At 43.4% G+C, this 25,636-nt stretch overlaps 1 protein-coding gene across 3 annotated transcripts; it reads left to right on the forward strand.

Annotated features, from left to right (window-relative positions):
• The first annotated feature begins 1,385 nt into the window (after nucleotides 1-1,385).
• On the forward strand, nucleotides 1,386-18,312 carry il16 (interleukin 16). Of its 3 annotated transcripts, XM_038307634.1 has the most exons (9): nucleotides 1,386-1,677; nucleotides 13,887-14,429; nucleotides 14,508-14,987; nucleotides 15,936-16,084; nucleotides 16,155-16,305; nucleotides 17,032-17,133; nucleotides 17,450-17,681; nucleotides 17,756-17,884; nucleotides 17,958-18,312. In XM_038307634.1, the coding sequence occupies exons 2-9, from the start codon at nucleotides 13,965-13,967 to the stop codon at nucleotides 18,122-18,124; spliced, it is 1,875 nt and encodes a 624-aa protein (XP_038163562.1). In that variant the 5' UTR covers nucleotides 1,386-1,677; nucleotides 13,887-13,964; the 3' UTR covers nucleotides 18,125-18,312. The 3 variants fall into 3 exon arrangements, with proteins under 3 accessions (XP_038163562.1, XP_038163560.1, XP_038163559.1); XM_038307632.1 differs by having other exon boundaries at nucleotides 13,887-14,987; nucleotides 17,759-17,884; XM_038307631.1 differs by having other exon boundaries at nucleotides 1,387-1,677; nucleotides 13,887-14,987.
• The last annotated feature ends 7,324 nt before the right edge of the window (nucleotides 18,313-25,636 follow it).

Genomic DNA, 25,636 nt, shown 5'->3' on the forward strand with positions numbered 1-25,636 from the left:
AAATGTCAGAAATAGCGTTGAGTTCCAGGTTTTATCCAGCAGCCCAACAAAGCCTTGTTTTGGTTTAGAAAACATGCAAATAGAAACGGATGAACGGGTCCACCCCTTACCATACCTGTCTATGTATCTGAAAGGTTGGTCGGGTGGGATCCAGTGGATTGCTTTTAATTGTTTTTGGAATGACGTGGACCTGGATGACTGAGAACCTTCACCAGAATATTTCTGTTAAAACCAGTTATAATAAAACCATGAACACTTGAGCATTTATTTTTTTGGTGCAGAGATTCCAGGGAGAGTGCATAGAGTCATGATCTTGGTGCTGATGGTTTGGTTTTTTCCTTTGCTCCTTGCTCCCCTGTCTAATTGGTTCTGCGGCTGATTAACGCCGATCATTTTCACCTGGTTCCTCTACTATTTAAGTTGTGTGTTTGCCTCCCATCAGCGGCAGGTTATTTGAGTGTTTTGGTGAGATGTTTCCTAGCTTTCTTTAGTCTGCCTGTTTTCCTGCTATTGACCAGTTTTCTGTCCTGTGGATCTCGAGTTCTGCCTTCCCCCTGTCTGCTCTGTTTGTCGCATCTGGTCCTGGATTCTACCGGCTTCTGAACCTGGAACTGTCTTCTGACTTTGGCCTTGGATTTCCCTTCTGGACTTGGTTGCTGCTCGGCGTCGGCTGGCGCCCGCTCCACTCGCTCTCTAGGAACTGCTGGGGGCTTGGCCGCCGCATCTGCGGTCAAACCTCCCGCCTGGATTCTGCTATGTTCTCCGCGAACGGACTGAACTTTGAATCAGGTCAGTGACTTTGCTCCAAGTCGTATTCCGCTCCACATCCAGTCACTGACCTGTATTCTCCCATCCCTGCAGAGATCTGCCCCGTAGCAGACGAGCAGCCCCGCGCACCTGTTAGTTTATAATAAACGTTTTGAACTTTCCCACTGCCTGTCTCGCCTTGAATTCTGGGTTCAATATTCTGAGATCATTACACATAGAGCATCCCTGAGAGAGCACAGCGCTGTGGAACGCCTCTATATGCCCTAAAAGGAGCACAGAGGCTACAGTTTTTTTACAGGTTTTTTAGTGGTTGTCCTATTAACGCTGTATGGTTCACTGATTGATTGATTGATTGATTGATTCCCGGGTTTTTAACATCTAACTGATGAATCAGGTTTAAATCATCTGATGAATCTGAAGTTTGAACCAATAAGTAGACCTCAGAGTTCAACCAGCAGCACTGCTCTCTCACTACTTTTATTGCTTTATGTGATTTATTATTAAGGATCCTTCAACAGTTTTGGGGTTTTATAGACTCATCTGGGAGGAAAAAAGAAAAAAAGTTCTTCTTCCTTATTTTAGTGGTTGGTAAACAGCCTGCAGCTCCGGCCGTAGCGCACACCATGTATGGTATTCCTGCTGAAAGCTGCAGATTCAGGGTTACTCTGGACTTCCTGCTCTTCTACTTGGAGGGGATGGAGGACATACCTGCAGAGATCAACATCAGATCAGACTGAACTCACTGAGGAAATGGCTCCTCAATAGTCTCTGAAAGATCTTTTTTTGCACCTCTCTGTGGTTGCTGAGTGTTGTGAGACACACTTCCTGTTTGTGTGACAGGAAGAACAGTTAGAGCGGCGTACAGCGGAGTTCGGACGCTGTGGAGTGCATGAAGAACGATCAGCACAGGTAAGAAACAAAGCTTAGAGTCTGCATGCAGGAATATCAGAGGAACTTCCAACAGTCTGTGGTTTTTGGTCCCTTAAAGGACGGAGACACAGACTGGACTTCCTGTTTGGGTTTATCACTGAGGGAAGCAGCGTTAGTGTCATGGTGCGGGATGCAATGACGCGCTGCATCTCTGTTAGCAGCCTGAATGGCAGGCAGATCGATCTCAGACATGCTGGTTAGAAGAAAGTCTGCTTCAATGTTTGTGCAACAATTTGGAGAACGAGCAAATCCTGAATGCAGGGAAGGTGGCTTCTGATATTCAGTTCTGCCCTCTTCTAGAGGAGCCCAACGACACGGAGAAAGATGGTCCCCAAACTGATTGAGACCACGGCCAGCAACTCCCATGGCTGCAGCAGGAAGTAGGAGAACCGCCTCAGAAAGGAAGCGGAAGTGATCTGTTGTGGAACCAGCGTGATTCAGAACGAGGAGAGGAGGCGGGGTCCTGCAGAAGGACCGCCTCCAGTCCTCACAGTTACATTATTTCAGCTCTAAATGTCAGAGGACTGCAAGCTGATAGCCGTTAACTACGTCTAACGCTGCTGCTCTTCTTCCTGGGGTCTGAAAAATATTCACCGCAGAGAACTAAAGAAATTATCCTGATGGCGCAAAGTTCATAAAAAAAAATAAATAAAATAAATCACATAATAATAGCAAAAAAGGGCTTTTTGTAATAATAAAGCAATACTTCCCACTACTACTGTCAGTGCATCACATGTATCTAGATAAAGATCTATAGAAAGTAAAGGGTGTTTCACTTAGAAGAACCGTTTATATTAATAATGAACTTATTGCCTTTATAATAATTTTATTACCAATAATACTTACTTTATCCTCAGTGGCCGTGAAAGTGTTATCTGGCATATGCCAGTTTCACCACAGGTCCTAGTGGCCACCCAATGTCTGGTTTTATTCACAATGTTTTTCTGTAGTTATGTAAAATGAATTTTTAAGAATGTGGTTATAGATATGTTTCTGAGAAAACAGAAAACATTGATTCAACCAAATCTTCAGCCACCATCTGCACACTTCTTCTTGTCTGGTTGCCGCCCCCTGCTGGACGTTTGCTTGGTGCCTCAGATCAATAATTATATTTTCTTAAATTTGGATTTAAAATCAAGGGGGGAAAAAAGCCATTGTTAGAACTCTTTATTAATCAGGTGTCAGTTTGAACACACCGACTTTTTATTCTCTGATCTGATTTTTTTCCATGTCTCACTGGCTGCGTATAGAGAGGCTGTGACTAGGCAGGGTGAGCAGATCTCAGCAGATTCTTTTCACTTCTGTTTCTGTGCCGTATGGAGGACCAACTCTGCCATATTTAAAAATACAGAAATAAATAAATGCTCAATAAATAAATAACCATACAATTAATTGCCACCAAAAATACAATAAACAAATAAATGTAAGTAGAAATTAAATTATACAGTGATACATAAATATATATAACTCTTTTAATTAGCTTCTTTATTTATTTGCATTTTTAATATTTACCTTATTTACTTTTTTGTCCTTTATAATCTTCGACTTTATTTTTTAATTAATTATATTTTAAAGTATTTATTTATGTGCATGTTATATTTTTGTCTGTTTTATTCTTCCTTTGTATTTTTTTTACCTTAGTTATTTCTTCGCCGCTATTTATTTCTGTCTGCCAGCTTTACATTTCTGTCTCATTATGCAAATGAATATGGGGGCGTGTCCTATAGAGTCATCTTCTGCTCATTGGTTGGCGGCCATCTTCTTAACTCACAGAGCTCAGAGTACTAAGTTAAATGTTCTCTTTCTGTTGCTGTTGTTCAATAAATTACTTTTTAAGATTATTTGAGGTGAGAACATTATACTTTTAAGCATCTCCATATGGCCCATTCACAGATTTAATGCGTAATTTAAAAGAAAATGTTCTGATATTGAGAGGACCGCGGCAACCAGCGGAGCTCCAAAGCTAACGGCAGCCAGGTCGAACCGCAGCTGTGAAACATGAATGTCCTTCACAGCCAGCGGCTGTGAAGGACCGCTGGCTATGATGGCGATTTTTTGTTGTATTTGGCAAAGTCCCTACTCCCGTTCTAATGACTTCTGTCTTGACTTCAGACTCTCCTCCTGTAGATTCGACCGATGTAGTAAAATGCTAACCAACACGCTTCACACAGGGCTATGCCGAGAGAGGGCCGCTGCAGACGGGCTACCGTTAGCTTCGGAGCTCCGCTGGTTTCCGCGGTTCTCTCAAGTTCAGAACTTTTTCTTTTAAATTACGCTTTGAATCTGTGAATGGGCCATATGGTGATGCTTAAAAGTATAATGTTCTCGTCTCAAATAATCTTAAAACTTACTTTTATTGAACAACAGCAACAGAAAAGAGAACATTTAACTTAGTACTCTGAGCTCTGTGAGTTAAGAAGATGGCCGCCAACCAATGAGCAGAAGATGACTCGCTAGGACACGCCCCCATATTCATTTGCATAATGAGGCAGAAAAGTAAAAAGGGCAGAGAGAAATAAACAGCGGTGAAGAAATAACTAAGGTAAAAAAAAATACAAAGGAAGAATAAAACAGACAAAAATATTATAACATTCAAATAAATAAATACTTAAAAATATAAGTAATTAAAAAATAAAGTTGAAGATTATAAAGGACAAAAAAATAAATAAGGTAAATATTACAAAGGCAAATAAATAAAGAAGCTAATTAAAAGAGTTATATACATTTATGTTTCCCTGTTTAATTTAATTTCTACTTACATTTATTTGTTTATTGTATTTTTGGTGGCAATTAATTGTATGCTTATTTATTTATTGAGCATTAATTTCTTTCTGTATTTATTTTTAAATATGGCAGAGTTGGTCCTCCATAGTGCGGTACACACAAGAAAACTATTCCCCACATTTGACTGAAAAAGATTATGAAAAGTTATTAAAATACATAGCATTCTATAAAGCAAAGCTCAAATTAACTGTCTGTGCAACATCTAGAACCACAACAGATAGAAAATGTTCATCTATAATCAATCAATCAACTTTATTGTCAACTTCAATTTACATTGCAATCTAGATTTCAGTTTCAGTTCAACCATTCATCACAATAGATCACATACAGTGGGTGGGTGGGTCGGGGGCGATAGGGGCTGAGAGAGGGAATGGATTTACTGAGGCCGTGCGTGCCATCAGAACGCTGCCTTTGCCGCATTCTTATGGCTGCCAGGTTCCCACCGGTTACCTGGCTGCCCAGGTCCCAGACGGTTCTCTATAGCGCCCCCTTTATCTCTGTGGAGCCACATTTTATCCTTGACAGGATATAGTTTGAGATATAAAAAGAACCTCCGCACAAGAAAAGCAGATGTAACAGAGACATCTCAGCACAGGCTCACATCAGAGGCTTAGTCACATGGAGTCAATCTGACATTTGAGACATTAGTTGTGTGTCTTCACGAATGCATTCAATATGTCCGTGAACGCTGACCACAGGCCATCGTCCTCTATGAGATGTTCCTGGGTAGGGGAGGGGGGAGCAGTCCTTCTGGGCCCTTTCGCCATAACATCCAGGGAAGATTAGATAAAGGGGGGGGAGGTCAAATCCAGAGTAACACTTATTGTTTTGAATGCAGCAGCACAGGAATTTTCAGCCTTCAGTCTTTTCTTGCTGGCTCTTTCGTGGTGAAATTAAACATCCCAAATGTGTTTGGCTTTTCTGCCTTGAATCGAGCGTGCGCATCCAAGATATTTTCCCATTTCACCTTTGGGTTGAACCACCACAGCCAGCCTGTGTTCAATCACACCCAGCATGCGGCTCAGCTCCTGGTCCTGCTCGTTCACAGCCTTTGTGAGGGCGTCAACCTCTTCCGGCAACCTGATCAATACCCAAATTGCAGCTGAAATCCTCTGTAATTGTAGATACAGCAGGTATCCTCCAAATCCAAACAGGACAAATCCGAGTATCATAAAACCAAAACTCCACACATCTTTAATATCCTCCCCTCACAGCATTGTAAAACACACCATCATCCAAGCCTTCCAGGGGTCCATGGTGTATCCCATGAAGTATGTCCTGTTCTATTAGGTTTGATGCTATCAGTGTGATGCAGATTTATGACTTGTTTGGGGGAGTGGTGACCTAGCGGTACACTGGGGCTCTGATAAGTACCCAGTTCGATCTATATAAAGCCTCAAACTATGCGAATCCAGACATTTTGAATTGAGAAAGCTTCCTGGAGGGGAAGCCAAATGTCTTCAAATGACTATGACCTGGATGAACCTTCACCAGCTGATCCCACAGACTGCACTCTGGGTGCCGCACAATGGCAGCCCCATTGACTTCCAATGGAGATGATCTTGACTTTTTTTTTTTTTTTTACTGGTAAAGACAAACCCGTAAATGGGTGGATTCGCATTACAGCACTGTCTGGTGGCCGCTTATCACAAACAGTCAGTCTGTGCCAACAGCCCTGCTGTTTGACATCCGCACCTCCAGGAACAGATGATTGGCTGACTTTAGCTGGATGGCAAAGGGTGATTGTGTCTGCCTGAATCAGCACTGCAGGGTTTATTCTGTCCTCCAGAAGTGTTTTTCCCCTCTGGGGGAGATGTAAGCATGTTTTTTAACATCCCTCCTTTATTTTACAGGACTGAAAGAGAAATTTTTCTTTGTTTTAATCTTTTCCACCACAGCAGATGTGTTTTACTTTGTTATCGCATCTCTTTTCTGTCAGACCCAGGAAATTCATGCGTAGCTCTGACTGAGATAGACCCCTAAAGCTATCAAGGCCCCCCCCCTGCAGAAAAGGATCATCCCTATTCTCTCTCAGTGAGCGCTAAATGCCACGACCTCATCGCTCAGCACACATGCTGGTTAGAGGCTTTACCTACTAAGCAGGGAACTGATCAGCAGGAGCAGGAACCTCTGGAGAGCAGAAGCCAGGTTAAAGGCTGAACTCTCCTCAGGTTTCAATGAATCAATCAGAAAATAAGCCGCTTAGCTTCTCAAAGTAGACTAGGTGGACTAGATATGGGCCCCTCAGTGAAGACCCCTCAGTGAGGGTCAGATGCCACTGGAGGCTGGATCACTTTGAGAAGAAACTGAACCTCAGGGATGGTAGTAGTCTGGTCATGCTAAGCAAACATAATGTTCTGGAGGTTGCAGTTGTAAGTGTGAACATTGGCACTATCAGAACAATGTTTCACTAGTTGGACAGAAGGGATATAAAGCATTTCCTATGTTTGTGTTGAATAAATAAAGAGCGTAAGGTCACAATAAAGTTGTATTATTAAGAGAATAAAGTCATCATTCAACAACCTGTTTCAGAAAGAAAGCTTGGAGCTCCGCCCAGCAGATGACGGGCGTCGAGCTCCACCAATCAGCAACCAGAGTCCACTTTGACATCCTGCCCAGTTTGATGCTGCTGCTAAAAGATTTGCCAAACCGATGCTAAAGTATAACTTCACATGATGCTCCTCATTCCTCATTTTAGGGAAGAAAGGGCTTCTTGTAGGAGTTGTAATAAAAAACAACTTGTTTCTAGTAATCTTAGGACTTTATTCTCCTAATAGAAGGGAAGAAATCTCAAGCCTGGCCCTAATACTCTGTCGCATGGCGTTAACGCCGATAACGGCCCACCGCTAGATTCAACCCAAAGAAAACCCAGAACAGTTTCTATTTCTATCTTGAGTTTAATGAAGAGACACCAGGTAACGTCAAGAAGTGAGTCCCTTTATCATAACTTCTGTTTTAGCTATAAATGTCTGCTAAAGTTCTTGGAAACCTTTTTTCTTTTTTTTTTTCGCTGTGCAAATAAAGAGCAGCTGAAAAAGTTGAGGGTAGCGGAGGAGTGGGGGAAGGGGGTGATTATGGTGTTGGGGGGATGTAAGTGTGGGATGGAAGAGCTGGAAAAGCACCTTAAAGGAGGGAAAGTGACAAATCCAGTAAGAACGAGTTCAATAAAGTTGATTGTTGTTTTTGATCAGGACCTGTCATTTAAATCCCACATCAAAGAGGTTTCTAGAATTTCCTTCTTTCATCTGAGGAACATTGCAAAAATTAGAAATATCCTGTCCAGGGGTGATGCTGAGAAACTAGTCCATGCATTTGTTACTTCAAGGCTGGACTATTGTAATTCTTTACTATCAGGAAGTCCACAAACTGTAGTTAAAAGCCTTCAGCTGATCCAAAATGCTGCAGCCAGAGTTCTAATGAAAATTAAAAAGAGAGATCATATCTCGCCTGTCCTGGCTTCTCTTCATTGGCTTCCTGTTAAATCAAGAATAGAATTTAAAATCCTCCTTCTCACATATAAAGCCTTAAATGGCCAAGCTCCATCTTATATCAGAGATCTGATTGTTCCTTATGTTCCTAACAGAGCACTTCGCTCTCAATCTGCAGGTTTACTAGTGGTTCCTAGAATTTCTAAAAGTAGAATGGGAGGCAGATCTTTTAGTTATCAGGCTCCTCTCCTGTGGAACCAACTACCAGTTTTAGTCCGTGAGGCAGACACCCTGTCTACTTTTAAGGCTAGGCTTAAAACTTTCCTTTTTGATAAAGCTTATAGTTAGAGTGGCTCAGGTTATCCTGAGCTATCTCTATAGTTATGCTGCTATAGGCTTAGACTTTTGGAGGACATAGGGACCCCCATTTCATCATTCTGCTTCATTCTCTCTCTGTTCTCCTATTCTGCAGAATCTGTTAGTTCAATCTCTAACCTTCTGCTCTCTCTGCTTTTCCTCAGAGTAGCTTTGCCTCGTCTGTTCCTGTTTGGCTGTGACGTCATCCTGGAAAGAAACATCAGCTGTGCTGCTTCTATCAACACCCTTGTTTATAGATGTTGGAGATCGGCCTGTTTTCCAGTGTGGTCCTGTTTCTCTGACCGTGACTGAGTGGATGTGCTTTCTTCGTCCTCTGGCATGGGAGCTGCCTTGGAGCTCGTCTGCCTGGCTGTGTGTTTCCTGGACGGGGCCGCCTTTTACAGCTGCTTTTTGTATCTCTGCTTCTGTCTCCTTGAACCCCAGTCGGCCTCGGCAGATGGCCGCTCACACTGAGCCTGGTTCTGCTGGAGGTTTCTTCCTGTTAAAAGGGAGTTTTTCCTCTCCACTGTCGCTACAAGCATGCTTAGTGTGGGGGATTGTATTTGAGTCAATGAGTCAATGCAATCAACTGGTTTTCCTTAGATAGAAAACTTTGTATCAATTTGATCTGGTTGAACTGTAAAGTGCCTTGAGATGACATGTGTTGTGAATTTGGCGCTATATAAATAAACTGAATTGAATTGAATTGAATTTTAAAGAGGACTGAGACCATTTTAACTGAGTTTCAGGAAGAAAACCAGCCAGACAAAGTTATGAGCTTTCCAGTCAGACCATCTACACATCTGGGCAAGATGTGGCAGAGACCCCGGTTATGGGGTCAAGGTGTGGGACGGGGTGCAGCCCTTGTGTTGTAGCCCAGCAAGGCCTATGCTGGTTCAAAGCTATGTGATGAACAATTGTCCAAATAGTTTACAAAAGGTTCTTTCCTTGATAAAATGGCATTAGTGACGTTCATTGCTGGGTCATTAATAGTACTGCAGAAATAAAATGAAAAAATGAAAGTAAAGGCAGCAGCAGATCATCCTAATCTTGTCAGATTACCATGGAAGGAGGTCCAGGAAAACCTCCCTAATCCCTAAAGTCAGGATTCACTATGATGCAGTTTTTCCTAATGCTGCCATTAAAGAATTTAAATTTTATGTCCAAGAAACGAGGTTTAAAGGGGAAATGAAACACCAAACTAACATAATCCACCAGTTTTACTATTATCAATAATTATGCTACAAACTACAGGCAGCAGGATAATAAAAGCCAACATATTCTGCCGGCAGGTTTCTACATTTGAAGTTAATTTAGGCGTTAATTAACTGTTTCAGAGGAGTGATCATAGCGCTCTGCATCAGCAGTGCTGTCCCTGACTCCCTGCCAGAGTAGACACCGGCAGAGGAGTGGACAGACAGGCAGAGGAGTGGACAGACGGGCAGAGGAGTGGACAGACTGGCAGAGGAGTGGACAGACGGGCAGAGGAGTGGACAGACTGGCAGAGGAGTGGACAGACCGGCAGAGGAGTTGACAGACTGGCAGAGGAGTGGACAGACTGGCAGAGGAGTGGACAGACTGGCAGAGGAGTGGACAGACTGGCAAAATAGGCTCTTAATAAAAGTAATGTGAGGTAAAAAGAATTGTGCGTATTAATGAGGAGTAGCAAAGACCAGTAAGGTTAGATCATCACACACAGCAGAGGGAAACACCAGCCTGGGAGATATGAAGGTTTCCAGGAGAAGGTGACTGTAGAGCAGGTTAAGGCTACCATGCACTATGGAGGAGGAGGCTTAGAGAACTGAATGCAAAGGAGTTTAAAGAGTAGTAGAGCACAGCTTAAGGTTGTTTTGTACTTTTCAAAGGACACAGGGCTTATAGCAAGTTGTAGATACAGTTTTTGTGTGAATGTGAATGCAGGTTGTAGGCCTGTTGTCTCAGCAGTAGCCTCCAGTAGGGGGCTGTAATGCCCTTTAAAGTTGGTTGCCCCTAATCTTGAAGAAGAAGATGAAGAATCACCTGTAGTTTGCAACCAGAGACAAAGAAGAAGTAGCGTTCAGACGGGGGCTAGACTAACAGTTAGCAGGTCGCAGTGGAATATTGAAAACATGCTGTCATTTCAGGAAAACATTCAGCCACAATTTCAAAAGATTTGGTTTTCTTCAACACAGACACACATTTACAACCACATATATGAACATTCTTCTTCATAACTGCAAAAATACATCGTCAATAAAACCAGATAACAACATCTGGTGGCCGGCAGGACCTTGGGTGAAAATGGAAAATGCCATTTTCCCAAAGTAGCATTCCAGATCCCACTGCTGTCTTTCCTTCCCTTCTAAAGGAAGATGGAATCTACATCTCAACCAGGGGAGGATCTAGGATTCTAGATCAAAAGCTTAGCACTGAGGGCGAAGATGAGACTGTAATGAGACTTTGTGGTTAATCCAGTTCTAATGTAAAATGACAGATTTCTGGATTAAGGAAATTTCTAGTAAACTACATTCTATCACACAGAACAATCCTCCTCCATAACATGGGATTAAATAAATGTACCTTCAAGTCTTTAACTGTGTTTATTCCTCTCTTCATCAACAACAAACTCTGTGGATTTGGTGACGTTTGATCTTTATTTGCCAAAATTATGAGAGGGAAACCAACTATTTTAGCCACCGGATGTCATGATGGCTTACTGAATTAACCCACATGCAGAACACACCACGGGAACGGGAGTAAAAGTTCAAACAGTTTATTAAGATGTTCACACAAGTAAATCATTGGAAACAGGTTCTGGTCTGGGACAGACTTCACGAGGGTTCTCTGTAGAGAAGGTATAGTTAGGTTAGCCAGGAGGTCTGGGGAAATCTTGACAGAGTCTGATTCAGTAATGTACCTGAAGGTAATTAGACAGACCCGGTGAGAGAGGGAACCAGTTGGGTCCAGAGTTCGTTGTTGCAGCAGAGAGCTTGCAGCGGCAGAGCTTGTCTTCAGATTCGAGTATAGACCTTGAGGGTTTGCCAAAGTTCTCTCCTGAGAACTGGAATCAGACAGAGCTTGTGGATCTTCAGGTTTGGCTCGTGAGGGCAGCAAGACAGGTCTAGGAAGCAGAGAAGACAAAAACGGGTTAGATCTCAGGTTACTCCTCAGAGTATCAGACAACAGACTTAGCACGCTTGACTCAGGTTTTGCTAACCATAACTTGGCAACACTCTGGCACTGAAGACAGGTCTGGCTGCTGCTTATGTAGCTGGTCTCCTGATCAGCTGATGATCCTCAGGTGTGCCTGAAGCTCCTGCTCAGGAGACCCAGGGCGCTCTCTGCTGGAGACAGGTGGCAGAAACTCCAGATCCCAACACCGGATATAATCCATTCTTCCATAACGAGGGAAAGAAATCCTGTGAATTTTGAAACTGTCATTATTTTTCTATATTTTGTTTAAAACATCCATCCATCCATCCATCCATCCATCCATCCATCCATCCATCCATCCATCCATCCATCCATCCATCCATCCATCCATCCATCCATCCATCAATCAATCAATCAATCAATCAATCAATCAATCAATCAATCAATCAATCAATCAATCAATCAATCAATCAATCAATCCATCCATCCATCCATCCATCCATCCATCCATCCATCCATCCATCCACCGGATTTAAACCGGCGGTTTATATCCAGGTATCCAGATCAATAGTGACCCAGGCTAGGTTATCAGCAGAGCTATTAATTATCAATCAAATAACTATTTGTCTCTGTTTATTTAAATTATTACCAAAAGAGGGCGTCTCTGGCCTCAGTGACAAACAGTCCGCTATATGGATTACAAGACCACTACAAGTTAAACACTGACGTCTTTATTCTAATAATTCAGGATTACAGAAATCTAACATCTATGCAAACAATACACGCTATTAGAAAATAAACACCAGGTAGATTAAATGACTAGTTTAACGAAAACAAAAAGAATAAAGAAAAAGAATAAAACCCTAAGAATCCTTTAACTGGCTTCTGAGATTGTCCAGGATAGGCCAGATGTTAATACATTCACTAATAGCAGCAGGTATGATGAGAACAACAGTGCAATTAAAATAACATAAAATACATTCAGCTTAAATGATAAATGGTTAAAATGCTGTTAAACAACAGCAGCAGAAGTTTGTTCAGCAAATGGGAGGGGCAGGGGAATCTGCCCCCCACGATGAAAGGGAGGAGGGGCAGCGTGGAACAATAAATAGGTCCTCAACCATGTAAATAAAGAGCAACTGTTTCCAAATTCTCAGAAATTGTTTATGTGTGATGGCATGTCGTATAACAGAAATGTCCTTAATCCAGTAATCTGTGATATTTTACATTAGAAGGGGGTTTAGCAGAAAGTCTAATCTCTCATCTTTTCAGGAAATTCAATTCAATTCAATTCAATTCAGTTTATTTATATAGCGCCAAATTCACAACACATGTCATCTCAAGGCACTTTACAGTTCAACCAGATCATACAGTCAAATTGATACAAAGTTTTCTATCTAAGGAAAACCAGTTGATTGCATTGACTCATTGACTCAAATACAATCCCCCACACTAAGCATGCTTGTAGCGACAGTGGAGAGGAAAAACTCCCTTTTAACAGGAAGAAACCTCCAGCAGAACCAGGCTCAGTGTGAGCGGCCATCTGCCGAGGCCGACTGGGGTTCAAGGAGACAGAAGCAGAGATACAAAAAGCAGCTGTAAAAGGCGGCCCCGTCCAGGAAACACACAGCCAGGCAGACGAGCTCCAAGGCAGCTCCCATGCCAGAGGACGAAGAGAGCACATCCACTCAGTCACGGTCAGAGAAACAGGACCACACTGGAAAACAGGCCGATCTCCAACATCTATTAACAAGGGTGTTGATAGAAGCAGCACAGCTGATGTTTTTTTCCAGGATGACGTCACAGCCAAACAGGAACAGACGAGGCAAAGCTACTCTGAGGAAAAGCAGAGAGAGCAGAAGGTTAGAGATTGAACTAACAGATTCTGCAGAATAGGAGAACAGAGAGAGAATGAAGCAGAATGATGAAATGGGGGTCCCTATGTCCTCCAAAAGTCTAAGCCTATAGCAGCATAACTATAGAGATAGCTCAGGATAACCTGAGCCACCCTAACTATAAGCTTTATCAAAAATGAAAGTTTTAAGCCTAGCCTTAAATCAGGGCAGGGCACAAAAATGAAGGAAATCTTCATTTTTGTGCCCTGCTTTCAGCCATCGTCTTTTATCAGCAATGAAAAATGATAAATACACACTACAGGTTGGAAAACTGTGTTTGGTGACTTTTATTTCTGTCAGGCTGAAGGGACAGAAGTTGGAAAAAGACAGATTCTCTTGGCTATAAAAAAAACACAAAACAGCTTGAAATTACCTTGTTTATTTATTTATTCTACAGTTATGTAAACAACAGCTGCTGCTGATGCATTCTAAACCCTCTAAGTCACAAACAAACATGTTGGGAGTCGCCTCCGACTACGAGAAGAAACATCCCAGATATTTGGAAATCAGAGTTTACTGCTAATATTCTGCATTTATTCAGGATTTTTTTGAAATGCTTCTTGGCTCCTAAATGGTTCCTTGCTGTTTGCAGGTTCTTCATCTGAGGCTTAAACTGATCGATCAGAGCTTTGCCATAGACCCGTCTCAACCAGAGCCCCCCCCTGCAACCATGAAGGAAGATAAAAGAAGCCTGGAGCCCCCTCCTTCAGAGGACCAGCTTAATGAAGCCTCCGGGCCAAAAGTACCCCCCCCAGTGGCCCCGAAACCAGCCTGGTTTAATCCAAGTCTGAAGAAAAGACGAGACAACCAGGATCAGATGAGGCAAGCTAATCATTCAGCAGAGGTGGCTGCAGCTGGAGTCAGCAGAAGCCTGGGGGGCAGGTCCTCCTCAGGAGCAGCCACCATGTCCATCAGGCAGAAGATTCACTCCTTTGAGACGTTTTCTAGTCCAGAAGCTCCGGACAAAAGAGCCGGCAGGAGATCCACCACTCCTTCCAACTCCTTATCTTTGAAAGAAAAGCAGTGTACGAGTCCGAGTCACCCTCCTCCTGCTTCAGACAGAGATGATGGCAAGAGCAAACAAAACCTCTCCGATGAGACGCAGTCAGAGCGGTCTGCATCCGTCCTGACCGAGGACGTCTCTGCTCCACCCTCTGCTGTTCAATCAGTCCTTCATGAAGAGTCAGAGCGGTCTGCATCCGTCCTGACCGAGGACGTCTCTGCTCCACCCTCTGCTGTTCAGTCAGTCCTTCATGAAGAGTCAGAGCGGTCTGCATCCGTCCTGACCGAGGACGTCTCTGCTCCACCCTCTGCTGTTCAGTCAGTCCTTCATGAAGACAGCGATCAAACTGAAGCGGAGTCCCCTGAGGACCAGATCTCTGGAAACCACCTCTCTAATGATGTCCCCTTCTCTGACACCATCAGCGACTCTGTGATGGAGGAGAGTTCAGACAGGAAAGTTCAACAGTCCAACCAAGAAGCTGAGGTGAAAGAGCAGGATCTGACCACCTCCACAGAAGCCCAGCCTTCATCAGTCAGAGTGGATCAACAGAAGGAGGTGAAACACTCAGACCAGACCTCTGGAGAAGACTGTGGAGAGGCCCCAATGGCAGCTCCTCCCTCTGCAGAGGGCCGGCCCCCGAGGAGCCAGGAGGAGGAACACATTGGGAAGATCATTGCCTTCAGCAACCAGGTAACCTCATCACACCAAGACAGGATGGAGTCACACATGGAGGCACGTTCCTCCATCCATCCGTCCATCCATCCATCCATCCATCCATCCATCCATCCATCCATCCATCCATCCATCCATCCATCCATCCATCCATCCATCCATCCATCCATCCTCTTTAAGGATGCCAAGAAGGCTGTACTAGTGTCTATGTCTTTTCTGCTCTCCTGCATTCAGAACTATACAGGTCGGATGGTTAACCTGTGCAGCAGCACAGAAACATCTTCCTGCTTCTTGCTAATCATTCCTTCTCAGTTTGTGGGATTTACAGCAAATCAGAGCCCACTAGTAGCTCCTAATCCGATGGCCAGTCTGCCCCTGGGTCCCTCAGCAAACAGGAACGTCATTTCACTTCCACAGACAATGCATAACTTTTATGTCACGATTTGACCATTTCAATCCTAAGGCAGACATGTTTGACTGATCAGACCTCTGATCTATGGACCTTTGGAGGGCAGCGGCAAGGAGCCTTCATGGCCTCCATTCACTGCAGTGAGCACTAATACTGTAGCTATAGACCTGATCATCGTCTGACTGCTGCCCCAACGAGGCTGAGCTGTTTCTATCCTGGAAGAAGCCATAACAGCAACTACTGACATTGAACATATTCTAGATTTCTATGTCTGCTTCTTATCCTCACCTGAATACTGCTAACGCTGAGCCTGCTTCTGGTTCTGCTGGAGGTCTCTTCCTGTTCAGGGTGAATTTTTCCTCTCCACTGTCACTGCATGCATGCTCGGTGTGAGGGATTAAGAAGATTAATTCCAGTCAATTCCTCGATGCAATCTGCAGGGTTCCTTTAAATAGAATTAAGCAATCATGACTGGACTACATTGCTGTATAAAAGGGATCAACTGAAATGAATGTAATCACCTGGTTTTGTTTACTTTCTGGTAATTTGCTCTCCAGGTTTCACAGGCAATAATGCGCTCCCACCCTACTTCCTACCAAGGGAACCCTCCGTCCCAAAGCTTAATGGACCCCCCAGCGAGGGAGGTAGATAATCCCTCGGAGTCTGAGCTGAGTACGGTCTGCACAAATAAAGGATTCTCTGTCAGGTGAGATGGCTTTCCACAGGTATGTGTGTGATCACCGGCATTCCTCATGTGTTCTCTTTCTTTAATGCAGCTTAGCAACTCTGAGAGAATGCACCATTGAGCAAGGCAGGGAGAACTTGGACCAGGCAACCTGCCTTCACTCCGTCATGTCAGGAATTCCTTCCCAGGAAATCCGAAAGATGATTGAAGAAGCTAAGACTTTGGAAGAAGAGACACTGAAGGTAAAAACTAAACTATCTAAGTACCTCTATTGCTCTAAAATTCATCGGTGGACCAATAACATTTATTTTTTAATGCAGACACAGAGATTTCATATAGAAAAGGAAATTATTGTTTTTACAAATCAAATGATCTATAAAAACTGAAGAGCATTAAAAGTAACTGCATTGCATCCAGTTAATCAGTCAGTCACGCCCTGTAGCCACAGCTGCCCTGGGGCTCGCCACCAGCCCCTCTGAATGGTTTATTGATCAGGATCAGATGGACAAGGTGGTCTACATTTAACTACCAAGTAGTCCTGATTAAAATGATACGGAAAACAAAGGAGGATGTTTGATTCGGATAGTCATTGAGGCCACAAAGGGGATGCTGGTATTATGACAGGATGGAGGGAGAGTCTGTGACCATATTTGGACTGTCAGAAATACCAACATTGGGGAAAGACTGCAAACTTAAACCTCTGATTAAAGCTCTGAACCTAAATACTGTGATAAACGCACCTGAACCGGATCAGTCACCATAAAGTTGGACTGAAGGCTGATAAACTTCAACCTTTTGCAGCAATACTTTGACTTATTTAGCCTCGGAAAAGAGAATCACCATATAATCACCATATCATACATACATATTTCCAAATTCCCTAAACATCTGATTAGCTAGTTGAATGTTTAGTGTGGAAACATATTTAGAAATTAAGTAAAGTCTGATGATGACTTCATTCTGCTCAGCAACTGGTGGACATCCACGTTGTGATCCTGCATAAAGAGGAAGGAGCTGGGTTGGGCTTCAGCATCGCTGGAGGATGTGACCTGGAGAACAAAGCACCAACGGTAGGAGAACCCAAGCTCCTCTGTGTTGTTTATGTGATGATGATCCTGGTCCTTTCAGTGAGCAGAGTGAAAACTCATCTTCCAACCACTTCATCTTCCTCTCTATCCATCAGTTCATTGAATATATCAAGCTGCTTGCTTTAGGTTTAGGTTTAAACTTTCCATTCTCCAGGGATCAGCAGCTGCTTCCATGATCCGACAATCCTCAGCCTGGTTCTGCTAACCCTAACCCCATCCAGTCACAGCCACATTCTGTTTATTAATCATTACACCAGAAGGTTATTTCTGTTCATTCCCGTGCTTTTCTGCCCTAAAGGTGCACAAAGTGTTTCCATGTGGACTGGCAGCTCAGGAGGGAACCATCCAGAAAGGAGACGAGGTTCTGTCCATCAATGGCCAAACTCTGCGTGGAGTCAAGCACACGGACGCCACGGCTGTTCTACGTCAGGCCCGCAATCAAACCCTGGCTGTGGTGGTGATCTGCAAGAGAGCCGATGAAGAGGGCAAAGATGGAGGGAGCAGGAGAGGGGAGGAACCCAGTGCTCCCAGTGAGTCTCACTAAAGCACCTGACCTCTGACCTCTGCCCAGTTTGTGTTCTGAAAGGCTGTGACTTTGTCTCAGCAGAGGAACAGGGCGTCCCAATAAGTGTGGACCTGGAGAAAGGTGCTGGAGGGATTGGCTTTTCTTTGGAAGGAGGGAAAGGTTCAATCCAAGGAGACAGACCTTTGGTCATCAACAGGATATTTAAGGGTATGCCATGTTTACAGGAAAGAGTTAAACTCCAGCTGGAGTTTTTCTGATGAGGAAACATCTGTGCTTTCAGGTGGAGCAGCAGAGCAAAGCGGTCTGCAGTGTGGAGACGAAGTCCTGCAGGTTCAGGGAGCAGGTCTGCAGGACATGACCAGATTCGAGGCCTGGAACATGATCAAGGCTCTACCTGAAGGGCCTGTTTCCCTGGTCATCAGGAGACGGGCAGCAGCAGAGGAATAAAAAGCTTCTTTTCACATTTCATCGCTCATAATCTTCTATTTTTCAGGTCCAGTCAAGGAAAAGATAGTATTTCACTATGCTTAAGACATATACAAAAGAAACGTTTGCATCTGTACTTCTGTCCCGTCTCCTTTACTCTGATACAGCAAAATAAAGTCATGAATCAATCAGCTTTGGAACTCGATTTACAAAGCGACTCCATCTGTGTTTGACTTGATCTCAGCAGAAATCAAACTGTTCTGTTAGTTTAGCTCAACTCTATTTATTTACAGAAATGGAAATTCCTGTTCTTCATAAATTTCCCTTTATAAAATAATTAGTTAAGTTCAAGGTCAGCTTCAGCCATCATCTAAGTCTGCTTCAGCTTATATGTTGGCTGATAAAAAAGTTTTAAGGCTGTCTTTCCTTCTCAAACAACATGAGAAAAGTGGAAAAGAAAGACTCTCTTTGACTCATTTTGACTCTCTTTGACCCCATTTGACTCTATTTGACTCCCTTAGACTCTCTTTGACCCCATTTGACTCTCTTTGACTCCCTTAGACTCTCTTTGACCCCATTTGACTCTCTTTGACCCCATTTGACTCACTTTGACTCCCTTAGACTCTCTGAAAAATTTTATTTAAAAACATATTTTGATGTGGTAAGAAAAGAGGTGCAGCCGCCCTGATATTAGGCAGCATTTTATTGCAGTGCACAGCGGTAAAGAAGGGAGCTATGAACCGTTGCAGGAGGAAGGGAACATTTCTGCCCCCTGGGTTAGGCTTAACCCTAACCCGTTCTGAAGGTCTACATATCACTAAAGGTGGTATTTGGTCTTATCTCTGCTGAGTTTTATTTGCTTCTAAACCCAAAAGTTGACCAAACCACCTGAGAACAAACATGGAAATACTGGCTCCACTGATACATGGAGACATTTACAGAAAGACAGTTGTGCTTCATTCGGGTGGGTGTGATATTCACTTCTTTACAATCAATAAGGATCTTCATTGGTTTGCCCTTTCATCAGTATAGATTGGGTAAAAACTAGAGGTGGGCATAGATGATGCTTTTTAATTTAGATTAATCTCCCTGTAATCTTGGAATTAATCTTAAAATGGATCATTTGAATTCTGTCAAAGGCATTCATGTTATGTCAGTGAGCCCCAGGGCAGCTGTGGCTACAATGTAGCTTTCCACCATCAGTGTGTGAGTGAATGGGTGTTTGACTGAATGTAGTGTAAAGGCTTCGGTCAAGTCTCCTGACTTGAAAAAAGGCGCTATATAAGTACAGGCCATTTACCTAAAGTAACAGTCAGTCTTTGAACAGGTTTCTGTAGCCAACAATACAGTGTCTCCAAAAAACTTTAATGTCATGATGGATCAAAGGAGCAAGCCCATATGCAGAACACACACGGAGGAGGCAGGGAAAAAGTTCAAATGTTTATTAAAAGTTCTGAACATGAGAGAATAAACACGTTCTGAGACTGTTTCACTGAAGTCTTGACTGGGACCGGAGGCTGTTGGTTAGCAGAGTTCATGAGAAGCTAAGCGTCTAGCTTCAGGCTTAGCATGGCAGACCTAGATTTGAGCTTCCAGCTCACTGCAGAGAACAACAGGGAATATCCACATAGGATTCTTCAGGCTGAGCTTCCAGCTCATTGCAGAGAACGACAGGGAATACCCACATAGGATTCTTCAGGCTGATTACACATAGGAACCTTCAGGTAAACTCCACATAGAAGTCTTTCAGGTTAAATCCACATAGGAATCTTCAGGTTGGCTCACCAGGGCAGATTAGCAGGTTAAGCTCACCTAGAGCTTCTGGCTAGAGACAGGTTTCCTGTGATGCAGCTCTTCCTGAGCTTCAGACCAGAGACAGGTTTCCAGTGAGGCAGCTCACCCAGAGCTTCAGACTAGCGACAGGTTTCCTGTGAGGCACAGACAAAGGAGAGATTAGAATCTGATCTCACACTAGAGACAACTAAGATTCTATCAGTAACAGAGGTTCAGGTAGCTAACCAAACTAAGATCAACACTGCGGCGAGGAAGCAAGGTCTGGCAGGAGCTTATAAAGGGAAGGTCTCCTAATGAGTAGATGGAAATAGGTGTGCTGGAAGACTCCAGCCCTAGGAGACCCACGGCGCACTCTGCTGGAGACAGAGGGTAATCTCCAGATCCCAACAGTAACTCCAGTCCTAAAAGACAATAACAAGAGACAGAAGAGGATCCTCGGCGCCCTCTGGTGGGCAAGCCTGAGGATCCCAACATTTAAGGCTACAGCGTTTGAGGATGATACTAAAATCTGGATGCAGAATGTCTCCTATGATGTGAAGTTTTTTTTTCTTTTTGGACTTGTTTGGGCCTGTTCACTTCCTGTTTGGATTAACTGAGTGTTGTAGCTGTACAGAGGATCTCCATCTGAAGTTATTTTTTCTGTGATATCTCTGGATCTCAGTAACTCTAACTGACCAAAACTACTTTAAAACATAGCGCCTTCTGCTGCACTTTTCTACTGAGCACTTTTCACTTTCCCACGGTTTTATTTCTGGTAGTAAGGAGTAGCTAGACTAGGCTAGCACTAGCTTAGCATTGCTATGGCTTCTCTCTCTCCCTCCCTTGACTCTTTTCCAACTCTTCCTTCTTCCTCTCCTCTCTCCTGCTCTCTGTGTCAGATGTTCAGTTATTCCTCTGCCTCCTTTAGTGATAATGGGATGTGTAATAAGTGTAGTATTTTTGTAGCTTTGGAGGCGAGGGTGTCAGAGTTAGAATCCAGGCTTCAGGCTGTTGAACATCCAGGAGTTAAAGTAGGCCCCCCCACGTAGCTGTCCTCCAGCAGTGCCTGAGCAGCCAGGCGATTGGGTAACTGTACGCCGAAAGCGTAGTTGTGGATCTCTGCCCACTGGTCACCACCAACCCGTTCAATTTTCTAACCGCTTTTCCCCACTCAGTGACACACCTACTGAGAAACCAACTCTGGTGATTGGCAGCTCCATAGTCAGAAACGTGGCGTTAGAGACACCAGGGACCATAGTCAAATGTTTGCCGGGGGCCAGAACGGGTGACATCAAATCCTACCTGAAACTGCTGGCTAAGGATAAGGGTAAATACAGTAAGATTGTTATTCACGCTGCCTTTAATGATGTTGCACTCCCGAGACAGAAAGGACTCAACTTCGCTTTTCGCTTCGCTTTATTTGCCCCACGCTCCACCTTTTTTTCTTTTTTTCTGATTGTTCTCTCTGGAGCAGCCGGGCAGATAAAACCATCACACTCTAGCCTTCTTCTTCCTTGCCACTCCAGCCAATAACATTGACGTAGTTCCTACATCAGATGTGCCTAAACAATAGCAACTAGATGCGATGTTCTAAACAACAAAATTGACACAAAAAAATAACGGTCAGATTGAACAAGTCAATAAAACAGTGAACAAATGTTATAAATTGAAATAAAATATGGTCAGGGTGCAACAATGACACGCGGTTACGCCGATCGGAGGTCACTAAAATTAGTGTGGCTTCGGTGTGTAAGTTTGCCAAAATAATGTCAGACTCCGTCATTTTCTCTGATCTGACCAGTGATGACATGTTTAGCCGCATGTCGTCATTCAACCGCTGGTTGTCTAGGTGGTGTCCTGAAAACAATGTGGGCTACATTAATAATTGGCAATCCTTTTGGGGAAAGCCTGGTCTGATTCGGAGAGACGGCATCCATCCCACTTTGGATGGTGCAGCTCTTCTTTCTAGGAATCGAGCCACATTTATTAGCCCTCCAAAACCCTGACCCCCCAGGGTGCAGACCAGGAAGCAGAGTTGTAGTTTAACAGACCTCTCTGCAGCTTCTCTACTGTTACCCACTCTTTACTGCATCAAGACAGTGTCTTGCCCACGACCAAAATCTAATAAATTAGCAAATATTCCCAAAGGAGAATCATGATAATCTAATTAAAGTTAAAATAACTCCAATTGGGGAAAAAGTTAAAACAATTAAATGTGGTCTGTTTAACATAAGATCTTTTTCTTCTAAAAGTCTGGTAGTTAATGACTTGATTTGTGATAATCACATTGATTTATGTTTCCTTACAGAAACCTGGCTGCAACAAGAGGATTATGTGAGCATAAATGAGGCAACTCCTTCAAGCTATTTAAATTTTCACATCCCCAGAAGTTCTGGGCGAGGAGGAGGAGTAGCAACAATCTTTCAGTCTGACTTACTGATTACTCCCAAAACAGTTAATACCTACAACTCTTTTGAACATTTAACCCTTAATTTCCCTGATCCAAATTGCAAAGGAAGAAAACCTCTTCTTTTTGTAACTTTGTATCGTCCACCAGGTCCTTATTCTGAATTTTAAGATGGGTTTTCAGAGTTCCTTTCTGATTTGGCATTAAAAACTGACAGGGTCATCATAGTGGGAAATTTTAACATCCATGCTGACATTGAAGTTGATAGCTTAAGAGCAGCCTTTAGTGCTATCTTAGACACTATTGGCTTTGTTCAAAATGTGAATATCCCCACACATTCTCATCCTCATACTTTGGATCTTGTGCTGACATACGGCATAGAATGTGAAGAAATAACAGTATTTCCTCACAACCCTGTCCTCTCTGACCACTTTCTAATAACCCTCAGGATTACTTTAACAGTGTTCTCCTTTATCAGATAGTGCACTTATACATTTTAACGAATCTGCTTCACTTTCTCTCTCCTCTGTGTCTCTGAGCAGTGCTGCAGAGTGCAAACGCTGTCATGATTTTAATAAAGGTCTGACCCAAAATGCAGAAGTCCAAACAGAGAGACAAAGGTGGAAGGTTTAACAGGTTTATTTGAAGAGATTAAGCACGGTGCAGTGTTGCTCTGAACTATTCTCAGCCGGAACTGGAAGGTGAGGGGAAGACAGACTATTAGTTCAGGCTCAGTGGGAAATTTCATTCGTTGATTTGAAGAAGAGAATCTGGTTGTTGACTCACGTTTCCAGAGAAGTGAAGGATCTTTGATTCCAATCTGTGTGTTGTTTTCCAGAGTTTGTCTGATTCGGTGGAGGGCGGAACAGGGTTTACCCAGAACTCGGACGGTGTAGGGGGACGGAGACGCTGATTGCCACTCAGATTTCCTGCTGTACTTGAACGTGTCTTAGTAAGGATGATTCCCTTGCTCAGAGAGTAATTTCAACGTCCTCTCAAGGAGACTGGATCCAAACCTCCTGTTTGAATCCCCCACTCAGTTTAAGTCTCAGTTGATCCCTACTGGGAGTGGAGGTCCGAAAAGGTCCAGTTTGCAGGATGACTTCCTGCCGAGAGGCAAAGACAAAAAACAAAGTTAAGACTCAGGTAGACAAGAACTCAGTCTTACTCAGCAAAAACTCAGCTTGGCTAGAGTACCCAAAACTGGCAATCAGCAGCTTAAGAGCACCCCGCTAATGAGGCAACCAACATCAGGTGTGTGAGGAGGCGCACCAGGACCAGGCACCTCCTGCTGGTGAAAGGGAGAACAACACAAAAAGACAAACACACAAACTGGAGACTTGACAAAAGCTTAGTTTATTCCCCTTCACTGGTTGATGATTTTGTTGATGGGGTTGCTAGTTCTCTGCGTACTGCCTTAGACAAAGCAGCTCCTTTGAAAATGAAAACCATTAAAAATAGAAAGCTGGCTCCTTGGTTTAATGCAGAGCTGCACACTTTGAAGCAAAATGCTTGGAAACTGGAAAGAAAATATCGCTCCACAGGCCTGCGGGAGTCCTTCCTAGTCTAGAAAAATAGTTTACTGCTGTATAAGAGGACCCTTTGTAAAGCAAGAGCAGCATACTTCTCCACATTAATAGAGGAGAATATGAATAATCCTAGATTTCTTTTTAATCCAGTTGCCGAACTCAACCAGAGCCATAGCTCTGTTGAACCGTCCATTCCACCTGCTCTTAGCAGCAATGATTTTATGGGATTCTTTATAAATAAGATCATTAGCACTTCTCTATCAGCGATTGTATCTGAGGTAGTCATGGAATCTGAACCGGGTTTAGACTGCTTTGATCCAGTTGAACTTTCAGAGTTAGCAAAACTATTGTCTTCATCTAAGCCTTCAACTTGTATGTTAGATCCAGTTCCAACCAGGTTATTTAAGGAGGTATTCCCTTTGATCTCCTCCTCCATTTTAGATGTGATTAATCTATCTCTGTTACAGGGATATGTACAAAAGGCTTTTAAGGTTGCTGGAATTAAACCTTTGCTTAAGAAACTGTCTCTTTACCCACATGATTTGGTCAATTATAGACCTATATCCAATCTTCCTTTCTGATCTAAAGTTCTTGAGAAAGTAGTTGCCAAAAAAGTTTGCGATCACTTCCACCATAATGAACTTTTTGAAGCGTTTCAGCCTGGCTTTAGAGCTCATCATAGCACTGAAACAGCTCTGGTGAAAGTCACTAATGATATTCTCATGGCCTCAGATAATGGACTTGTATCTGTGCTCGTCCTGTTGGATCTAAAAAAGCCTTCAGCTGATCCAAAATGCTGCAGCCAGAGTTCTGATGAAAATGAAAAAGAGAGATCATATCTCTCCTATCCTGGCTTCTCTTCAGTGGCTTCTTGTTAAATCCAGAATAGAATTTAAAATCCTCCTTCTCACATATAAAGCCTTAAATGGCCAAGCTCCATCTGATATCAGAGATCTGATTGTTCCTTATGTTCCTAACAGAGCACTTCACTCTCAATCTGCAGGTTTACTAGTGGTTCCTAGAATTTCTAAAAGTAGAATGGGAGGCAGATCTTTTAGTTATCAGGCTCCTCTCCTGTGGAACCAACTACCAGTTTTAGTCCGTGAGGCAGACACCCTGTCTACTTTTAAGGCTAGGCTTAAAACTTTCCTTTTTGATAAAGCTTATAGTTAGAGTGGCTCAGGTTATCCTGAGCTACCTCTATAGTTCTGCTGCTATAGGCTTAGACTGCTGGAGGAGATAGGGACCCCTTTTTCATCATTCTGCTTCTTTCTATCTCTATTCTCCCACCCTGCAGAATCTGTTAGTTCAACCTCTAACGTTCTGCTCTCTCTGCTTTTTCTCATAGTAGCTTCATCTGGTCTGTTCCTGTTTGGCTGTGACTCCATCCTGGAGAGAAATATCAGCTGTGCTGCTGCCATCAACACCTTTGTTTCTAGATGTTGGAGCTTGGCCTGTTTTTCAGTGTAGTCCTGTTTCTCTGACTGTGACTAACTGGATGTGCTCTCTTCATCCTCTGACATGGGAGCTGGCTCGGAGCTCGTCTGCCTGGCTGTGTGTTTCCTGGACGGGGCCGCCTGTGGAGCTGGTTGACAGTTGCCTTTTGTATCTATGCTTCTTTTTCTATGTCTGCTTATGTCTCCTTGAACCCCAGTGGGCCTCAGCAGATGGCCGCTCACACTGAGCCTGGTTCTGCTGGAGGTTTCTTCCTGTTCAAAGGGAGTTTTTCCTCTCCACTGTCGCTACAAGCATGCTTAGTGTGAGGGATTGCTGAAGAGTCAATGAGTCGATGCAATCAGCTGGTTTTCCTTAGATAGAAAACTT

This window comes from Cyprinodon tularosa, unplaced genomic scaffold (assembly GCF_016077235.1).
Source record: "Cyprinodon tularosa strain WSP-4 unplaced genomic scaffold, ASM1607723v1 ctg616, whole genome shotgun sequence".
Taxonomy (NCBI): Eukaryota; Metazoa; Chordata; class Actinopteri; order Cyprinodontiformes; family Cyprinodontidae; genus Cyprinodon; species Cyprinodon tularosa.

Excerpts from the sequence above, each read along its gene's own strand:
- il16 (XM_038307631.1), top strand. The coding sequence starts at position 13,965 with ATGAAGGAAGATAAAAGAAGCCTGGAGCCCCCTCCTTCAGAGGACCAG. Across the intron at positions 17,134-17,449 it reads TGGAGAACAAAGCACCAACG|GTGCACAAAGTGTTTCCATG; the intron begins GTAGGAGAACCC and ends TCTGCCCTAAAG. Across the intron at positions 17,885-17,957 it reads CATCAACAGGATATTTAAGG|GTGGAGCAGCAGAGCAAAGC; the intron begins GTATGCCATGTT and ends CTGTGCTTTCAG.